Here is a 20788-nt window from a genome sequence, read left to right as displayed (position 1 = left end):
TAGAATCACCTACACCATCCTGTCTCCAACTTAAGCACAGAATTTCACTTCAGTGCTGGGGACAGCCATGGAGACAGTGGAGGGGAATGTCACCTGTTCAAGGGGAATTCCACCTTCAGCCCGGCACTCAAGCCTGGGCACAGGCCCAGGTGGGACCAGTGTCCTGACGCACCCTCCCTGGAGACTCACGACTGGTGAGCCCTTGAGATGGTGGCGGCCGAGGGCAGAGCCCCCTGCACAGTTTAGGACGCTTCTGTCTCAAACCAGGGTCAGGGCGTCTCAGGCTGTCTCTCCTGAGGGTTGTTCCCCAAAAGTTGAGCTGAGCTGTTGGAGGATGCACATGGAGTCTGGTGTTCCCCAGGGCTCTGTGCTCAGATAGAAGCACTTATCTGCACCCCTCTACATGGTAGAAAACCCCAGCAAGCCCTCAAATCACCTTGACTTCTGGAAACCTTACACCGTCCCCCCATCCCCTGCCATTCTCCACGAGTCTGGTTCTAAATCAGAACCATCCTCCTCCTCTGTCTCCTCAAACTTAAACCCAGGCCAGGTAAAAAAGCAGGATTCCACGACATACCCTCGTGAGCGTCCGATTTATAGATTACCTGAGAATTGACCAAATATCCAAAAAGGCTCCAGCTCCTTAAGGAAAGAAACTACCCCCACACCAGGAATTCTAACATATGATGAAAGCATGCTTTGTTTCTATGCAACACCCATGCACAGCCAGCCCTGCCACCAGGACTAATGCAGGTTTTGATTAAAAAGAAAAAAAAAAAGGCCGTCTTTGAAACCGAGGGAGTGTGTGGTCAACTTCATTGCTCAGTGGGGGCAGCCGGAGCCAGCGTGCAGGGTAAAGGGAGGCTGAGGGGAGCCGGGCTCAGCCTGTTCTGGGGCGGGAGGCCAACTTCTTCTGATACGATGGGGGAATCACAGCCTCAGCTGTAGCAGTACCGGCTGGACACCCATCTTATCTGGTAACTGAAGACTTTCCAGAACTCTGCCAAGACTCCCCGGGAGGGGCAAGGCCGACCTTGAGCTCTGGTTTCAGGAGACGGTCTGACAGCTCCAGGAAGGAGCATGAAGCAGATCCAGTAGCCGGCCCACGTGACTCTTCGTGGTGCGGCAGAGAAGCCCAGCATGGCCCGCAGTGACGGAGGACGCACCCAGGACCACCACCGCCGCCACCAGCGGAAAGGCCTTGACAAGCAACAGAAATATAACGCTGTGGGTGTATATTGTCTGGCTTGCAAGTCTGCCTCTGGCCAGTACCCCAGCGCCGCTGACCGCTGCTCGCGCTCCTACCTTGCGCCGGGGCGGCAGTTTCCTCTGAGCTTTGGCTGTAGACCTGCAGTTCCCAAGGTGCTCGGCTCCTCCATTCTGCCAGACAGAAACTCCCGGCTCAATGATCCCACTCTCAGGTCTCCCCCTCCTACTCCCAGCCTCACTGACCCCCGGTGAGTGCACTGCACTTGTCACCCCACGATATGCAAAGATGACGCTTTTAAAGAACAGTTTTTCCCCAGTCAGAAGCCAGAAAGTTGAAACAGTCTTGAAGGCCAGGGGTCGAAGCGCCCAGCATCTTGGGACAACAGGCTTTCATGTCCCCATTATTAGCAGTTCCAAAGTGAGATTTGGGCAGCAGAGATGTGGAAGAAAACAGCTAAGCCTTGCCATTTCTCTGGCTCACCAGGCCTGGCCCTCCATGAAAGCTGCTGTGGCGATGGAGGCTTCAGGGAGAGGAGAGAAGCAAGGGAATGGGGAGCGGGGATTCACGGAGGGGTGGGCACTGGGCCTCATAGTTTCCTGGACTCTCCGTGGTGTCTCTCTCATCACTCCTTGCTCTGGGGCCTCCAGGGAGCAGACACCCCAAAGAGGCCTTGCTCTTTCTAACATCTAATACTAGTAGTGATTTAGAAAATAAAGAAATGCAGTGTTCAGAAAAGCTAAGAAGTTCTGAAGGACCCAATGCATTGTGCACAGAGAGGGCCCTACTCTGACCACCTTGCAGGGAACACCTTGCTTTCGATTAGGACAATTTAAGATACTATTCAGCTTGTGCATTTAAAAAAAACTCCAACCCTCAAAACGATGCTTTCTGGACAACCCAACGTGACGGCAGCTGTACTATCTCACTCTTTCACTGTGTGATTGACTTTGATGGCCAGAATGCCCGTCACCATCTGAGAACACAGCAGAGTCCCGAACGGCACCTGATTACGCTGCCCAGGAAGCTGGTCTGTTCCCCTCCTTCTTGAGGAAACCACCAGCTGAGCAGTGAAAGAAACAAGAGGGAAGAACTCTTGGTTTGGGAAGACAACTTTCACCCCGTGGAGGCTCTGGGTGAATTCAGATGTTTGCACAGGTGATTCTTTGGCGATCTTCAAGGTGATGCTCACACTTTTCAAGAAAACTCAAAATGAGGAGACGTCGCATGAGAGTGAGATGCTGCTTACCTGGGTGAAGGCTTTCTTCTCTTTGTATGTTTCCCGGCTGCCTCTTCTCTTCAAAGAACTCTGAAACAGAGCCAGGTGACATTCTGTTACAAAGGGGGGGTCACATGCAGGAACTGGCTCAAGGTGGCAAGTCCCTTCGCCCCCAGGAGGGGACACACACACAGTGGAAGGAGGCTCTTTTGTCACTGGAATCACAAAACAAACTAGAGCTTGGGAGGTGTTTGCCTCCTGAGAGGCTTCAAGTCCTGATTATTGAACTTGGGGTTTTCCCTAGTCGTTCAGTTTCATAAACAGGGAGGCCAGGATCACTGTGACTGAGGAGGGGGGATGGGAAGAGGGAGAGGGTAGGAAGCGTTGGAAAACACATATGTAATGTTCTGAGGGTGATTTCTCCTCTGAATTATGTCTTGTTTGGGCTAATATCAAAACTAATTGCTGGCCTCTCCTGGTGGTCCAGTGGTTAAGAATCTACCTGCCAATGCAGGGGACATGGGTTCAATTCCTGGTCCAAGAAGATTGCATATGCTGTGGGGCAACTAAGCCTGTGTACCACAACTACTGAGCCTGTGCTCCAGAGCCTGTGCTCTGAAACCAGACAAGCCACAGCGACGAGAAGGCTGTGCGCCACAACCAGAGAGGAGCCCCCACTTACCGCAACTAGAGAAAGCCCTCATGCAGCAATGAAGGCCCAGCAGTGCCAAAATAAATTCAATTTAAAAAATTAGTTGCTGTTTCCTGGGCCCCTGTGGGTAAGCGGTGAGACAGAAACTGGTCAGAAGGGAGAGATGGTGGTCCTGGTTTATGGAGAATCCAAGTCACAATATTCCCCATGAAGCCACTGCAATTCCTGATTAAAGCTCCTTCTTAGAGGTCTTAACAAGCTCATCATGTATTCATATGGGAAGTAGCTAGTTTTACACCCATCACAGAGCACCTTTGCCTGCTGTGGGCAAGAGGTATGTCTGAAAGACAAGCACATGTATCAATCAAAGGGCCAAGGGGTGTCTGAGACGGAGGGGCAGGAAGCCAAGGCGGTTCCCCCTCCTCGGGCAAAGCGAGGAGACAGCACTGCTGGAAGGAGGGCAAGGAGCTCCGAGGGGATGACAAAGGAGCTCAGAGGATGGACATTGTCACAGCACATTTCAGAAGAAAGCAGTCCGGATAGTTCAGACCGGCAGCACTCGGACCTTAGGGAGCCTGTGGCAGAAAGATTTCCTCTGCAGCTCCCCCTGAAAGAAGGGACCAACCGCCTCCTCCAGGGGAGCTCAAGGTGTAGGGGGAGGGTGTGGCAGTGCCCTTTGGGCTGCAAGCCTCTGCCGCACCCCTCACTCCACCCAGCCTGGGGAGGAGGCTCTTCTGCAGGCTGCCTCCATCATGTTGGATCTAAAGTTAATTCACTCAGTTCTGTGTACATTTGGGTGTCTCTGTGTCATGTTAGATCATAAATCTTGGGGTTAAGAAACAACTAAAACTCCAGCTGCCCTGAGCCTCCTGGAGGCTGGTGGCCTGGTGAAAAGGTAACTGAGAGAAGAGATGAGGAGTTAAGAGTTGGTGTGGGTGGGGAGTGAGTGGGGAGCGGGGTAGAAGCTGGTCCCGGGACCCCAGCTGCAGTAGCTCCACTGACCTGCCTGGTTGGGGTGGGGAGCCTTCTCCCTTGTCCTGCCCTGAACACAACTGCCCAGTCCTGTGATCATTCCAGTGAACCAGGGAACAGGCAGGGGGTTGTGGGAACCCTGACACAGATCCTAATCACAGTGGCAGCTACAGTGAGAAACACTGCAAGGATTGAAATTAACCAGCAACAAAGAAACTATAAAGCTTTGGTTGGTGATGGACACAGATGAATGCTGGGTGTTGACTGATGGGAAAACCCTGTTATAAATATGTCACATTTCTCCCAAATCATTTTATAAGACACTTCAACCAAATTCCTCTCTCTCTCCATATATATATGTATGTATAGTGTACCATCATCGTTGCGCTCACTTGTGTCTGACTCTTTGGGGCCCCACAGACTGTAGCTCACTAGGCTCCTCTGTCCATGGGATAGTGTAACATATACACACATAAAAGTATTTACATGTGTGACAATATACATACATATATATACACACATACAAAAACACAAGTATTTTTTTTGTATTTGTAAGGGAGATGAGGATGAAGGACTTAAAAAGATTCAAAAATTCAGCTAAAACAGAGATAGGCAAACTAACACCGTCAGGACCAATCAATCCACAGCCTATTTCGTGACTAAGTTTTACTGGAGCACAGCCTCATCTATGGATTAGGAAGAAAAAAAACCAAAACAGATCCACACTATGTATTTTTTTTAATTTCAGATGAATTAAAAATCTAGATGTAGAAGACACGCACACAAAATCCCAGAAAGAAAGAGATGAATTTCTATTTGTTTTGGGGGCATGGACTTTATAAACACAAGAAATGAAAGCTGAAACATCCAAGGAAAGATGAGTGGATTTGTAAGATTAAAATTTTTTATATTATCAAAATAAAACACTTAATAGTATTAAAAAGCAAATGATAAAATGGGGAAAAAAGGATTTTTTTTTAACACAAGACAGACAAAAGAACAATATTTGGCAAGTAGTAGGGAAAGGAAAACCATCTTAATAAGAAAATAAACGGCCAATCAACATGATGACTAGTAATTAAAGCAACAAGGTATAGTTTCTCACTTAAGAGATTTATGAACTAAAAGAAGTATGATGCCCAGGTTAGCAAGTATCCCCAGACCAGCCCCCCACACCAATCAGCATGAGTGGACTTCCAGTGGGCAGTGCAGCCTGACCAGTGCATATATTGTGACCCAGGAATCCCACCTCTGCAATGCCCCCTAAAGAGAAACACTGATCCTTGTGTGAAGATTTATGAATGAACCAAGAACGCTCATCACAGTATCTCTCATAATAGTAAATGAACACTGTGCAGGTTATTAAAATGATGTTTCTGAAGAATACTTAAAGATTCAGGAAATATACTAAGAGGAAAATGCAGACTACAAATAGCACGTATTTTGTGACTTCAACTTATATCTAATAAATTATAAGTATGCATATGTATGTCATGCGTATGTGATAACAGTCAACTACAAAAAGGTTTATCAAAATGTGACCAGTGATCCCGTTTGGATAATAGAATTACAAGTGATTCTAATTTTTCGCGTGGCTTTTCAAAGTCTCCAAATTTATCAGCAGCGAATACTGTTTCCTTTGCAATTAAAAAAACAGGAAATGAAATTCTGTCCACTAAAGAGGTCAGAGGAAAGAGACCATCACTGAATCACTGGTGTCTGTGTGGGATGACAGTGGCTTCACCAGAAGTTATCAGCCAGGTTTGGGGTCTCTTTCCACAAAGTGATGCTGCTTTTATTAGTTTGGTCCGTGAGGTATAACTGGTACACATGTGGTTGGTGAAAGAGATCAGGAAGCCCTCTGAGAGTTAGGGGGACTGGCCAGGTACCCCACAGCACTGCAGGCATGTGCTAAGCTGTCATGAGTCCCAGACTAGGGTACAGGTCCCTCTGCACACACATCTCGAGCCTTGCCCAGGCAGGGCTTCATGCTCTGGGGGTGGGGACCCAGGGTGCAGGAGGAGGGGTATGAGCATCATGGCCAGCTCACCCTTCCGGATGACTCAGATCCAGTGGAGAGTCTTTCAACAAACAATAAGGAAAGAGGTGAATGCTGACTGTCGAATGAACAGAACCAGAAGGGTGACTCCCCTGTGATTCAGTCTACTCTTCCTTTTTAGTCTGGCCAACTGCCATTAGATCAACTCTAAAATTCCTACTGAGAAGAAAAAAAAAATTGAGTTTGGATCCAAATTGAATCCATCTATGGATGATGCATTTGCTGAGTATTCAGTCGTTCAGTTCAGTTGCTCAGCCATGTCTGACTTTTTGCGACTCCATGGATGGCATCACACCAGGCTTCTCTGTCCATCACCAATTTCTTGAGCTTGCTCAAAATCATGTCCAGTGAGTCAGTGATGCCATTCTACCATCTTATCCTCTGTCATCCCCTTCTCCTCCTGCCTTCAATCTTTCCCAGCATCAGGGTCTTTTCCAATGAGTCAGCTCTTCACATCAGGTGCCGAAGTATTGGAGCTTCACCATCAGTCCTTCCAGTGAATATTCAGCATTGATTTCCTTTATGATTGACTGGTTTGATTTCCTTGCTGTCCAAAAGACTCTCAAGAGTCTTCTCCAACACCACAGTTCAAAAGCATCAATTTTTCGGCCCTCAGCTTTCCTTATGGTCCAACTCTTACATTCATACATAACTACTAGAAAAATCATAGCTTTGACTAGACAGACCTTTGTTGGCAAAGTAATGTCTCTGCTTTTTAATATGCTGTCTAGGTTTGCCATAGCTTTTCTTCCAAGGAGCAAGCGTCTTTTAATTTCATGGCTGCAGTCACCATCTGCAACGATTTTGGAGCCCAAGAAAATAAAGTCTGTCACTGTTTCCACTGTCTCCCTATCTATTTGCCATGAAGCGATGGGACCGGATGCCATGATCTGTTTTCTGAATATTGAGTTTTAGGCCAGTTTTTTTTACTTGCTAAGTATTGGATATGATTAAATAAACATGAAGTCAGGCAATTATTCGGACTTGCGTGTCAATTCTTAACATTTTAAGTAAGCCAGTTTCTTTCCAGTGATTTCAGAAAAACTAACAAGCTCTCAATTGCAACAACATTTCAGATACAGACTTTGGGCTTAAAATTTATATTGCAAATAAAAGGCAGCAAATGAAATTTAGGATGCTGTAGATTATGAGTCAGCATGGGAGAGAGTATGGATGGAGGCAGAGGAGTCTCAAAATTCTTACAGATTCTTGCTGTGTGCTTAGTCGCTCAGTTGTGTCTGACTCTTTCCAACCCCATGGACTGTCACCTAACAGGCTCCTCTGTCCATGGGGATTCTCTAGGCAAGAATACTGGAGTATTCTTGGAGGCTGCCATCCTCTCCTCCAAAGGATCTTCCCAACCCAGGGATCTAACCCAGGTCTGCTGCACTACAGGAGGATTCTTTACCAGCTGAGCCACCAGGGAAGCCCAAGAATACTGGAGTGGATAGCCTATCCCTTCTTCAGGGGATCTTCCCGACGCAGGAATTGAACTGGGGTCTCCTGCATTGCAGGTGGATTCTTTACCAGCTGAGCTACGAGAGAAGCCCATACAAATTATTATTATTTTGCACGTTGTTTGGATTTTGAGTGCTGATTTGCAGCACACAGCTGTACCATCAGAACAAGAAAATGAAGGTGCCTGGGCCTTCTTCCTTTTAGGAGGACGTTATTAACACCCTTTTACCTGTCTTACCATTCTCACTATGTTATGAGACATGAAGGATGGGAATTACCAGCTTCTCCTTCAGGCAGAAGCACCAGGTCCCAGCTAGGAGACACCTCCTTCCCTTTCATTCTCTCCTTTAATCCCTAAACATCTCCCAGTGAGACTGGTCCTTCACTCTGAAGTCAGCAGTACCACAGATACGCTGCCAGGCCCATCACAAGAAAAACTCCCCAGGATCTGGTGGGAAACCCGGCAAGGCCACCTTTCTTCTCGCCTACTTGGGAGGACAGTGACAATATTAACAACTACCATTTATTGGATGTTTACTCGCGCCAGGCAGGATGCTAAACTTTCTTGTCACATGTAACCTACTATATTTCTCACGGGAGCCCTGAGAAACACAATGTATATATATGACACATTCTTATCATTGGTTAACAGACAAGAAAACACCGAAGTCAGGTCATGTTTCAAGGTTCCGTAAACTCGGAGGTGGGGCACCCCCTTGACCCTCACTCTAAGCCCTCAGACCCCAATCTCCCCATTTGGGCTGGTTTTCTTTTTGTTTTCTTGAAGTTTCTGATCTCAAATTGCTGGGGTCATTATCTGAAGAGCTCTCTCCTTCCTTTAGCAAAAGAGCACAAAAGACTTTTACAGGAACGGTGGCAAGCGGCTCAGCTCACGAGGCACCTCATGGCAGGGAAATATTTCTTGGCGCTCTGATGCCTTCTGAAGGATCTGAGACTGCAAAAGGCAAAAGTCCTTATTTGGAAAAGACAGAAAACCATTATCAGAGGACAAAATACCACAAAGGAAATGAGGAGAAGAGCAGGAAAGTTACATTGGGACACTTTGGCAGAAGAAAGGTACTGCCATGGAAGTCAGAGCTGCCTGGGAATCCAGACAGCCAGGCACAGAGTGGGAAGCCAGGGGGCAGCTGTCCAGCCCCGCACCGCACTGTCCAGGGCCCCGAGGCCCGCCCCGGATGGACAGGGACCGCCAGCACACCCAGCCTAGCAGACACCACTTTCTCCTGTGAGAAGAAAGAACATGAAGACGAAAACAACAGGTCACTGCACAGGCAAATCTGGGGACTTGGACACACCCGTGCTCTGTAACAGGGCTGGTGGATTCATTTTAAACCTTAGAGACACATGTCTGTAGGCCTAGTAATCAGAAAATTGCTGGTTAAAACATGTCCCAGTACTGTGCTCTCAGTTGGACATCACAAAATGAACTAAGGAGGCCAAACTGCAGGTTATTAATAAGCAGAAAGAAACATGGAAAATCATGATCACTGCAAGCCCAAAATGATGACTGCAGCAAAAAGTGTCTGTTTCCCAAACTGTAGAAATCCTACCTCTCAAAGTGCGCATACACACACAGGCACTCAGTCACACCACCAAGCATCATATGAAATACTCCACTGGAACCCACATTTCGGAAGCTTCTATTGACTCACTTAGCAGGTAATCAATAGGGCCATTGGGCATTCATGAAAGCTGAAAATCTGTAGAAATGCATGCCATTTGCTGGTCAGAACTGAAGATAAAGTTTGTGTCTTTTAAAAAAATACTCTGTTCCTGGCTCCCACTGGTCTACTAGGGAGAAATATATCCATCCATCCTTTAAGAGAAGCAAATTATTTCCTATTCTGATTAAATAATACAAAAGAGTTGGCTTCCCAGGTGCTGAAGTGGTAAAGAATCCGCCTGCCAGTGCAGGAGATGCAAGAGACATGGGTTGGATCCCTGGGTTGGAAAGATCCCCTGGAGTAGGAAATGGCAACCCACTTCAGCATTCTTGCCATGGAAAATCCCATGGACACAACTGAATGACTGAACACACCCACACACAATACAGAAGAGTTAGAAGTACTTTGAAAAACAAACCAAAAAAATAAATGATATATTTAAATGTTGCCCCCTTTTCAGAGAACATTCACTTTTTTTTTTTTAGGTGCATGTAACGTGAGAAAATACTTAGCACCCAAACAAAAAGAGCCTCAGGAAATGTTCTGATTAACCTGAGATACCATTTCATAATAATCTGCCATCACACCCTTTGGACCTTCTAATATGACTTGAGTATTGTACTAAATAATAGACCGCACTTTATACTATTCAAATGTATGCACATTATTTGTCGTAAACTTAATATGGGTGCAGACAGTCTATATAGATTAACAACAAAAAAAGTGTCAGTAAAAATTAAGCTCTAGTTAACATGCATTGATGGAAAAATGAATTGGTGTCGACAACCGATTTGCAAATACATCAAAAAAAAAAGTAAGCTGGGTTAATAAGTGGGTGAAGATGCTTGATATTATATAGTAAAATGTTAATGGAGAATATAGGTGGTGACTATATAGGTGCTCACTAGAAAATTCTTTAAGCTTTGTTATATGATTGAAAACTTTCATAATATTTAGAAGAAAAACATGCAAGTTTCCAATTTCATTGAGAATAGTTAAAATTGTATCACCACTATGAGTGATTACTAAACAATTTTAATCACATGAGAAACTTTCCATAAAATGCCAACTTGAAATGCAGGATGAAAAACATAAATTTAATATAATCTCATCAAGATTAACTATTGTTGTCTTTGAAATGTTTGGAAGCAAATGTTACTCTGAGATGCTACCAGTTCTTATCGATGGGTGGTAGAATTATGGGTGACTTCATACTTTCCTTTAGAGATTTAAAAAATTTCTCTGAAAGAGTCAAAATGAATATGCTACTGTTTTGAGTCAGAAAAGATGCTATATTTGGAAAACAAGAGAACTGATTTGCGAAGCAAACATCCCCCCGATACACCTAACGCTGTAGCGGTCAGAGCTGACGGACTGGGAGCCCTGAAGCCAGAGAGAGATGAACAGGAAGTGGAACAGGGGGATTAGACCCAGGCAGGATCAGTGCTGTGCTGCCAGGGCTTATCAAGCACAGCCTCACACGGAGGACAAGGAAGGGCCTGACGGACATCTGGGGACAGCAAATGGCTCCGATCCTAATCACCCTGCCAGGCTGATGGCTTCTGTCCTAGAGGCTCCCCACAGACGGAGGCCGACCTGCTGAGCCACGCCTGCTCAGAGCTCTGTTATCTGGAGCTACCGCTCAGCTCCAAGAATCACCCACCAAAAGGCTCTGAAACCTCTGATGTCCCTCTCCTCACGCTCTGCGAACAAAGCCACTCCTGCCCCAGGCACATCTTCAGTCATTCTCATTGACTGTCATCTCCAAGCCGTGCCTACCCAGATTCCCATCTCTGACACCAAGGCACACTCTGAGTAACTTCAGGGAGGGAGGGGTCACCTGCACCCCGATCTCGTGAACCTTGCAGTTTGGTCAAAGGCTCTCTGTATTCTCTCTCTGAGCCTCCGGCACCTTTGGGGAACCTCGGATGAGTCAGTTAGCCAAGACTCATCACTGCGCCAGGGGAAGAGGGCAGGACGCTGCTTGCTCTTGCCGTGTGTGAACAGCCCTGGAGGCGGCTAGGCCTGTAGCCGGGGCTGCCCCACCTGCTGAGCTGGGCCAGCAGTGAGCGCTTCGGAAGTAACGTGCCTCCAGCTGAACGAACCCAGGACTCAAGATGGGCGGAGCAGCAGAGGGACCACAGCCCTGCTGCCCTGGCCCAGCCTGGCCCGTGGAAAGTCCTGGGCAGGGCTGGAGCTAGGAGCAGGCCTCCAGTGGAAGACTGAGAACAGCCCTGGTTCAGGTGATTAAAAGCAGCCAGTTTTACTGTCTGTTCAGTGCTGTAAGAAGCTGCCCCCCCACCCCCAAACCACGCATTTCTGCCAGCACATGATGGCACAGAACTTCCCAGACAGTCTCTACAAGCCCGATCGGCTGCCAGACCAGGTTTTTCCACTGCAGCCCCTCCACAGCCAAGGTCAGAGCTGCCACCGCCTGCAAATCCCGCGCCGGACCTCGGGCTCTGACTCAGTGACAACGTCGCAAAGCCCCAGGGGCAGCCCTGAGGTGCTCACTGAGGACAGCTCTCCTCTCCCCAGAGAGGACAGCTGGTGTCCTGCTGAGGGCGGAGCACCAAGGGTGAGACCCATAGGATGGAGCTACGCTGAGAACAATGGAGGTGGTCCCGGAAGCGTCGCTCCGAGACGTGGTCCTGGGAACACGTGCCCCTGCAGTGCTCGCTACCTGTGTCCATCTTGTGTGCAGGGTCTGCTCTGCACTGTCAGAGCCTCTGCAGTCCAGCTGCCTGTCTCCTAAACGACCAGCCTCTCCCATGAAATGCCTGGAGGAGAAAATCCAGTGTCAGGTATCTACACGCAAGCCATCCGAACTGAGACGAGCTCATCTAGGTGTGTGTGTGCGTGTGCTCAGCCGTGTACGACTCTTTGTGACCCCATGGACTATAAGCCCTCCAGGCTCCTCTGTCCATGGGATTCTCCAGGCAAGAATAGTGGAGTGGGCTGCCATTCCCTTTTGGGTATAAAGGACAAGAAGTTCTTGACTCAGACTCAGGGAGCATCTTATGAAGATGGCTCCTCTGTGGACTGCATGTGAGCCCATTTGTGCAGTCAAGCCGGGTTCTAACAGCTTCCAAGTTGACAGAGCAGAGCAGAGGCTTGATCAGGAAGCACCATCTGCCTGAAAGCGTCATCCTTCATCCTCCACAGATGCAGCTCCCCTGGCCATTTCCGCTGGGACAGGTGATCAATTATCCCTGACAAGCATGTACGCCTGCCCTGCCCAAGGATGACAGCAGGTGCGCCAGGTCCTTCTGCCCTGTAGATTCCCTGCTTCTGCCGTTCAGCAAAACCACTCCCACCTGAAGCAGACAGGGGTTGGGGAGAGTGACATGGGCCCAGACCCACAGGGGTGTCAGCACCACACCAGGACGGAAAGCAGGAGGAGGAGGAAAGCAGGGCTTGAAAGGTTGCCCGATGCTCCCAGGACACTGGAGGACGGGGGACACGGGGACTCCCAGTCCCACCTGGGGAGCTGGGCTTGGCTGGACCACCACTGCTGCCCGGAGGCGAGGACGGAGCCAATGGGAGCTCGGGTTTGAGGGTCTCTGCTCTCTCCATTACACACAATTTACATAAAAAGGAAACTCTGATACACGTACGAACCTTGAAAACATCACCCAGGTTAAATAAGCCACACAAAAAACAGGCAAGTACTGTATGAGTCCACCTATAGGAGATTCCCAGACCAGGCGCATTCGTAGAGATGGAAAGCGGAACACAGCCTCCCAGGAATTGGGTGGGAGGATGAAGGTGTGGCGGGGGGAGTGGGGGAGATACTGTTTAATGGGTACAGAGTTTCCACTGGGATCATGAACAAGTTCTGGAAACAGAACTTTGTGAATGTATTTAATGTCACTGAAGTATACACTTAAAAAGGACTAAAATTGTAAATCTGATGTTATGTCTATTCAACCACAAAAAAAAAAAAAATTATATTCAAACAGGCTTCCCTGGTGGCTCAGATAGTAAAGAATGTCCAAAACAGTCTATTTTAGGAGCCGTGATAAAGTACCTCAAATCAAATCTGTGGGTTGCTATAGCTTATATTTTGGGTGTCCCTCTGAGGTCCCTTGATTGATTTCATGTTCCGTGTGTACATTACTATACATTCTTTTTCTCCTTTTATGGCCAAGAAGCTAAGATTAGCCAGTACTGCTTTTTTAACCTGTAAAATACACATTCAGATGGACTCAAATTGTTTATAAGTGTGTTGAAGGCAGGTTTTAAACTGTGACCAAAATCCTAGTAAGTTTTTCTCTCCAAGGGCCTTACATTAAAAAAGAGCAGGGGGGGCACAGACATTAAAAAATTCTTTATGTCTAAAAAGGTAGTTTCTCCTCTATGTTTCAAGTCACTATATTTTAATCAACATCACTACTACATGGTTTCTTCATAAGAAGTCAGTACCTTTTCTTGGTAATAATTTATTTGTAGAAAAAAATATCTAAATTTTACTAGAAAATACGAGTGGGAGAAATTTTTATTTTTTCACAGGACTTCAAAATGTTAAAACTCAGTAAAGGCAAAGCAGGAGTACCTTTTACAATATTTTACTTTTGCTTCTTGTACACACACACACATTTTTCTCCTTGTGGAAATACAGGAAGAAAACAGAATGGATGGAGTGAAAAAAACTGGCAAGAATGAAGGGAAGTGAATCCAGGCCTCACGCTGTAGCCCCACACAGAGCTCCAGGGGGCATCATGGACCGTATCCTCGGGGGTCAGAGAGGTCAAGATGGGGACCCTAGGTTCCGATCAGGAAGTTGGGCAAACCTGCTGAGGTGCCAGTACGCCCACAGGTGGGTGGTCATGCAGGTATCTGGATCTGATGACGAGTTCCATCAGAGCCAGCATGGTCAGCATCTCCTCGCTAGCACCTCCACGAGGGAGGGCGGGGTCACTGCTCTCATTTCAGATGCGAGGGGACCCCAGAGAACCTGTGTTGCAGGGCCTGCGCCATCTCAGCCCCTGCTGCTCTCTGCGGAGGGCTGCCTGAGGCGGGGGGCCCATCACTCTCTGGCTCCAGGTGGCCTGGGAGGCCAGGCCTTGCTCCGGAAGAAGCCATGACAAGGACCGGTGCTCTGCTCCGGACAACTCTGGGCTCAGAGGGACCAGGGGCGATCTGAGTCAGACCAGAGTCACTTCACGCTCACCTCTCATACAAATGGGAAAAGACTGCACTATGCAACGTGCCCAGTGAGCAGACCAGAGCCCCCTGCGAGGGGCCCCTGGGTCCCACCACACGCACCGCCTTCTGCGGGGGCTCCCACAGCACCCCACTCCCAGCTTAGGGACCCTGCAGACCTGGGTCTAGCGTTTTCTGGGTTACTTACTTGTGGGCACAGAGAGCCTATTATAAGAACAGCCGATCATTTATGGACACGAGGCCCTAGAAATTTACGCCAATCGCCACAACTCCTGAACTCGAGAGGACCACCGCCTTCAAATCAGGGTCTCATGAGACCAACTTTCTGCTGTGTAAACATCCTTTCTTCCCAGGAGACTGTTTCCACATGGAGATAAACAGAAGCCTCTCTTCCTGCCCCTCAGCGGGGCCTCGGGGGTGTTGGGGGCAGACAGTCTCACACAGACTGACAAGAACAGAGGACGGATGGGAGAAGGCCCAGCGGCTCCGTCAGAACTCCTCCTGGACTTGGCAGTGGAGACCAGCGAGGCCCGAGGACAGACGGAAGTGCTGAGCTCAGGAAGAGCCCTGAGGACCCGTCATGATTTCCTCCTGCCTGGAGAAGCAGCATCTGCATCCACTGCCAGACCGAGAGCCTCGTGGATGAAGGCGCTTCTCAGAAGGGTCTGCTTGGTGGCCTGGCAGGCATTAGGCTGAGTTTCAGGGCAGTCGGTGGGAATGGTGTAGAGGTGCCTCGAAAAAACTAAGGAGAGAGTTGCCGTGTGACCCAGCAACCTCACTCCCGGGCATTTACCAGACAGAACTATAACCAGAGACACATGCAACCCGCATGTTCAGAGCATCATTGTTCACAAGAGCCAAGACATGGAAGCAACCTCAGTTGTCCACACACTGTGCAATACTGCTCAGTCACAAAAGAGAATGAAATGATGTCATCTGCAACAACATGTGTGGACCTAGAGATCAGATTTTAAGTGGAGTTGGAAAGGGAAGAAAATTCATATGATATCCCTTATATGTGGATCTAAACCTGGGTTCGATCCCTGGGTTGGGAAGATCCCCTGGAGAAGGGGACAGCTACCCACTCCAATAATTCTAGCCTGGAGAATTCCATGGACTGCATAGTCCATGGGGTTGCAAAGAGTTGGACACGACTGAGCGACTTTCCCTTAAACTATGACACATATGAACCTATTTATGAAACAAACGCAGACTCACAGACATCGAGAACAGATTTGTGGTGGCCAAGGGGGAGATGGGCTGGGGGAGGGCTGGAATGGGATTAGCAGATGCCAACCATTACAAACAGGATGGATAAACAACAAGGTCCTACTGTACAGCACAGAGAACTATACTCAATATCATGTGATAAGCCAAAAAGGAAACAAATATGAAAAAAGAATATATATATAACAGAATCATTTCACAGTAGAAATTAACACAACATTGTAAATCAACTACACTTCAACTTAAAACATTTTTTTCCATTAAAAAAAAAGCACTTCTCATTTGTCTGTGTCATCTGCTACTTAAGTCTCTCCACATCAGCACTCTTCCTTCCAAAGTGATCCCAAAGGCAGAATAAAATAACCACTCCAGCCCTCAACACTCTCCGCACCCCTCAGGGCCCTCTCCTCCCACTCCTTTCCCCTCACTATCGTGGACTGAGGCTCTGGAGCAAGTTATTTCCCCATATTTTAGTGTCTGCAGTAAAAGGGGAAATCTTTGAAAGAAGTCTACCATGTGGGTATACTTGGCTGCCCCTCATCTCGATTCTGAAAGCCCTGAATTGGCTTCCCCAGGTATCAGCACAATTTTCAATAATAGGTTTTTGCTTCCTTTTGCCACTTATGAATGTCTTTCTATTGTCTGATCACAAACAGCTGATAACAAGAATGCACAATTCATTGAGCTGCCAGGTTCTTGAGAGATAAAGTGCCTAATTATGTAATTAGCATAAACGGTTTTCAGGAAAATGTCAACAGCACAAAGTCACCCAGTCGTAGCTCGAGTAACAGCAAGATCAGACTTCTTCATTTATTAAGTCTACGAGCCTAACAGCTTCCCTGGTGGCTCAGACGGTAAAGAATCTGCCTGCAATGCAGGAGACTCAGGTTCAATCCCTGGAGGAAGGCACAGCAACCCACTCCAGTATTCTTGCCTGGGAAATCCCATGGTCAGAGGAGCCTGGTGGGCTACAGTCCATGGGGTCGCAAAGAGTCAGACACAACTGAATGGACACAACTAACACTTTCACTTTCTTTTCAGGAGCCTAACTAGCAAGGGAAGGCAGAAATGCCACGCTCATCACAGGTGAGACTAATCACCCTGAAAACCACCTTTGATCCCAAATTCTAAGGATTAAAGAAAACCTAGGTGATAGCTCCACAGTGAGCTACAGAAGAAGTTATTTTCACCACAGTTAGAAAACTAGGAAAGCCTTTTGGTGCTGTTGGGCATAATTCCAGAAGGAAGGAGGGATTAGCAGAGAGGTGCTATCATTTAGTTTAAGTCACTTCTGAAAATATTTTATATTTCTTGGATAAAAAGCTGATGAACCAGCTTTTTAAAATCTTTAAAATAGTTTAGCCAAATCCATAGTTGAAAACCAGTTATAGGAAGAATGTCTATATCAAAAGAGCATGCTTGGGGCTGGTGCATGGGGATGACCCAGAGAGATGTTATGGGGAGGGAGGTGGGAGGGGGGTTCATGTTTGGGAACGCAGGTACACCCGTGGTGGATTCATGTCAATGTATGGCAAAACCAATACAGTATTGTAAAGTAAAATAAAGTAAAAATAAAAATTTAATAAAAGGAAAAAGAAAGAGTAAGCACATTTTATTAAAACCAAAAACAATAAAGAAAGACTATGATAGTATCTAATATAGTACAAACATTTTGCTTAAAAAAAGAACGATGACACCATCAGAGGCCTTTCATTGGAGGACAATATTCCCTTGGGGTACTGTGATGTTTAATAAGGAATATACATTTTGGTCTTCACTGATATTTGCTCTTTCCGGCACAAAGTTCCTAAAACCCTCGGAATTTACTAAGCGATGAGAGCAGTTAAGTGTCTTGATATTCATAATAAACACCTGTCAACCACACCTGAGTTTGTGTTAAGAAGGTGACTTTTGGACCCCACCTAAGGCTGGGGGCTGGTTATCATGTGATTAGAGGGTTGGAGCTTCCTGTCCCAGTTTTCTGACCTCTGGGGAAGGGACAGAGACTAGAGATGGAATCAACTGCCAGTGTCCATGATTTAATCATTCACGTAATGAAGCCTTCACAACCTCCAAAACGTTGGGGTTTAGAGAGCTCCAGGTTGGTGAGCCATGGAAATTCAGAGAGCGGGGCCCTGGATGGAGCATAAAGCCATGACTCCGTCCCCTGCACCCCGCCCTGGACATCTCTTCCCTGGGCCGCTCCTAAATTCCATCCTTTCTTCTCTAATCCAGGGGGTTCTGTGAGCCACTGCAGCAAACTGATCAAACTGGAGGAGGGGGGTCGAAGGGGGGTTCCATCTACAGCTGGTCCATCAGAAGCACAGGTGAGCCCCTGGACTTCTGCAGGGCGTCTGAAATGGGGGGAGGGAGGAGCAGCGTTGTAGCACTGAGCCCTTACCCAGTAAAATCCGAGGCCACCTCCAGGTAGACAGAACTGAGCTAAGTGCTTGGTGGGGAGTGGGAGGGAGAGGGAAAGGGCGATCAACTCGTCGTAACTAGTGCTGGAAAGAGACACTCACAAACCATTTCAAACACGCTAACACCCTCCTTTTCTGTAGATGCATCTCCAACATACCTCTGTGCTCCTCACAGATAAGTTTCTGCCCCAGGACATGGGTTAGAACGTGGAGCCGTGACCCTTCCTGGCCTGCAGCCACCGTGACCTCCCAGACCTTCCTCATTGCTTCTGATTAACCCCCAATGGCGCCAGCACTTGAACTTCACCTGGACACAGATCTCCTGGCCCCGTGCCTCTTTAAAAGGGGTTTACAGGCTACAGGTCAGCTGTCCTCCTGTCTGGTGCCCCATTACCAGCTTTGAAGGCTCTGCCGCTGGCTCTCTGGCTGACTGTGCCCAGGGCCAGCGCTGTGCCCTCACTGGTCATTAGAACATCAGAGGAGCCTTTGCCCAGCTCCAGTTGACCGGCTGGTGTCAGCTGATAAGGGGCTGGGGGCCAGCATCAGGAAGAAGGGCTCTGGGAGGTGCGCTTGCTCACTGGATGCATCCTGCGGCATTCACAACTTTGGGGCTTCAGAGCATTTTTTTAAAAGCACAATGGGGTTCCTGACTACATTCTAGGTGCACCCAGATTTGACACTTGAATTCCAGACAAAGATGTCCTCTCTTCTTTCACCTTTGATCGCCTCCTTCCTCTGTGGTAAAGTCTCTACATTTTTCTTTTATCCAAAAACTGTGCATCTCTCCTCAATAGTCCTGAAACTCGGAGCGACAGTCTAAAACTCTGAATCCCTTGCATTTGCTGTTCTCAGTTCTTCTTGGCTGGCGAGGGCTGAAACCGCACACTGTGTGGAATGGAAGCATGACAAAGGCCCGACCCAGCAAGCCACCTCATGCCCTCTCGGAAGGCTCAGGTCCTTACAGAAGGGACCACGGCCCTTGTAAGCTGAAGCCCAGGCACCCGCTCCCAGGACCCACCCTCCCTTGCCGCCTGCTGGGTCTGACTCTGAATACAGCCCAGTGACAAGAGAGGACGGTGATCACACTTGTGTGATGAGTGACATCCTGCTGCCTGAGCCCCATCCGGTCTGCTCCCCACGCTGCTTTCTGTGACTTCACAGGACCATGTTTTCTCAGAGGGGACAGTGTGCCCTTCAGACGGGGCTTGGACACTAAAAATAGTCCTGACCACTCACAAAATAGGGCAGGTCGTCCTGGGGGCCCCAGAGAAGTGTCCTGGAATCCTAGGAGGCCGCACTGGCTTTGGGAGAATTTTCTGGGACAGAGCTGGGCCCCGGAAAGCCAAGGAGATGGCTGTACAATGCCCTTGGAGTGTCCCCGCCAGAAGAGAAGCCTTGCGGGGTCATCACACCCTGGTAAAGAATGACAACCTTGAGTACTGTGCGTGTCCCCGCTGCCCCAACCTTCTGACTGAACTTGAACTTGACGAGGGAGAGCACTGAGGACCAAATGCTTAAACACTGGACCACCAGGGAATTTCCATCATCTGATACTTTAAAGAGGGATTTGAACTGTTGCTGAAAACTGCCTGGCCACCTCCACATGCAGTTCCGAGTGCCTCCCGCCAGAGTCTCCCGTCTGTGATGCCATCGGCCCCGGCCAAGGGACCCCAGGGTTCAGCCTCACTTCTTCTGCTGGCAGCCCTGTCAGAGGGTTCCCTGGCTCTGCCGCACCAGCCAGTTTGTTGGCCTAGGGACCAGTAGTAAAAGTTCAAGTGCAGCCAGCTCTGCCTTGGCTCCGTTCCACTCTGCTCCCTGCAGAAATAGGTCAGAACAGGCACGGCAGTTGTGGCAGTGGTGCCCAAGTTCACCCTCCATGATCCCTGAGGCTTCTCACGGTCTGGTGCTCCTGCCTCCCCCATGGTATACTGTGTCTTGTGCTAAGCCTCCCATCTCACCCCTCTTGCAGGGCAGGGGCCGAGAACGGAGGCCTGGAATAGCCTTTACCCGCAGCGAGGAGGCACTTGCACCCCAAAGCAGCACCCCCATACTTGAAGAGTGCCTCAACCAATGATCATTTCAAAGACTTCCCTGGTGGTCTAGTGGTTAAGAATCCACTTGTCAAGGGGACGTGGGTTCGATCCCTGCTCTGGGAAGATTCCGCATGCCGTGGAGCAACTAAGTCTGTGTTATTGCAACTACCATGCCTGTAGGAGCCCTTGATCTAGAGGCCGCAAGCTGCAACAAGAGAAGCCACTGTAATGAGAAGCCTGAGCACCGCACCTAGAGACGAGTCCCTGCTCACTGCGACTGGAGAAAGCCCACGTGCAGTAATGAGGACCAGCACAGCCCAAAATAAAATCATATTTAAAAAAAACCTTCAGAAAAGTATCATTTCTAGAACTCATCTGTGACAATTCTTTTCAGTAACATTCTGTTGGGTTTAAAAATGGGAAAGCAGTCAGTAAGATTTTTAAACAGTTACGACCAGAAACTTAGAAGCACTGCCTGCATCTGGCATAAAAACTACACTGCACCTAAACCTGGCCATATTTTCACTCTTTGTTTAATCTGCTCTTCTGTGTGGTTCTCCTTAAGACAAAGAGCCCAGGCCTTTCCTAAACTTTCCTCCAAATAAACCTGGAAGAACAAGTCACAGTTGCTACAGACAACTGTAAAAACTTTTTGAAGGTTTTTTCTACTGAGGTTATCAACTGTCAGCT

At 48.1% G+C, this 20788-nt stretch overlaps 1 protein-coding gene across 4 annotated transcripts in view; it reads right to left on the bottom strand.

Moving 5' to 3' along the window:
* Positions 1-20788, bottom strand: part of MTCL1 (microtubule crosslinking factor 1) — a 110253-nt gene that overhangs the window by 41471 nt on the left and 47994 nt on the right. For all 4 annotated transcript variants that reach the window (XM_068993719.1, XM_068993720.1, XM_068993721.1 and 1 more), the window contains exon 4: positions 2457-2516. In XM_068993719.1, the coding sequence (XP_068849820.1) occupies positions 2457-2516 (60 nt within the window). The remainder of the gene's footprint in view (positions 1-2456; positions 2517-20788) is intronic.

The sequence above is a fragment of the Capricornis sumatraensis genome, chromosome 21 (assembly GCF_032405125.1).
Source record: "Capricornis sumatraensis isolate serow.1 chromosome 21, serow.2, whole genome shotgun sequence".
Classification (NCBI taxonomy): Eukaryota; Metazoa; Chordata; class Mammalia; order Artiodactyla; family Bovidae; genus Capricornis; species Capricornis sumatraensis.
Note: the sequence above shows the minus strand (reverse complement) of the source record. Positions and strands in the feature narration are given on the sequence as shown.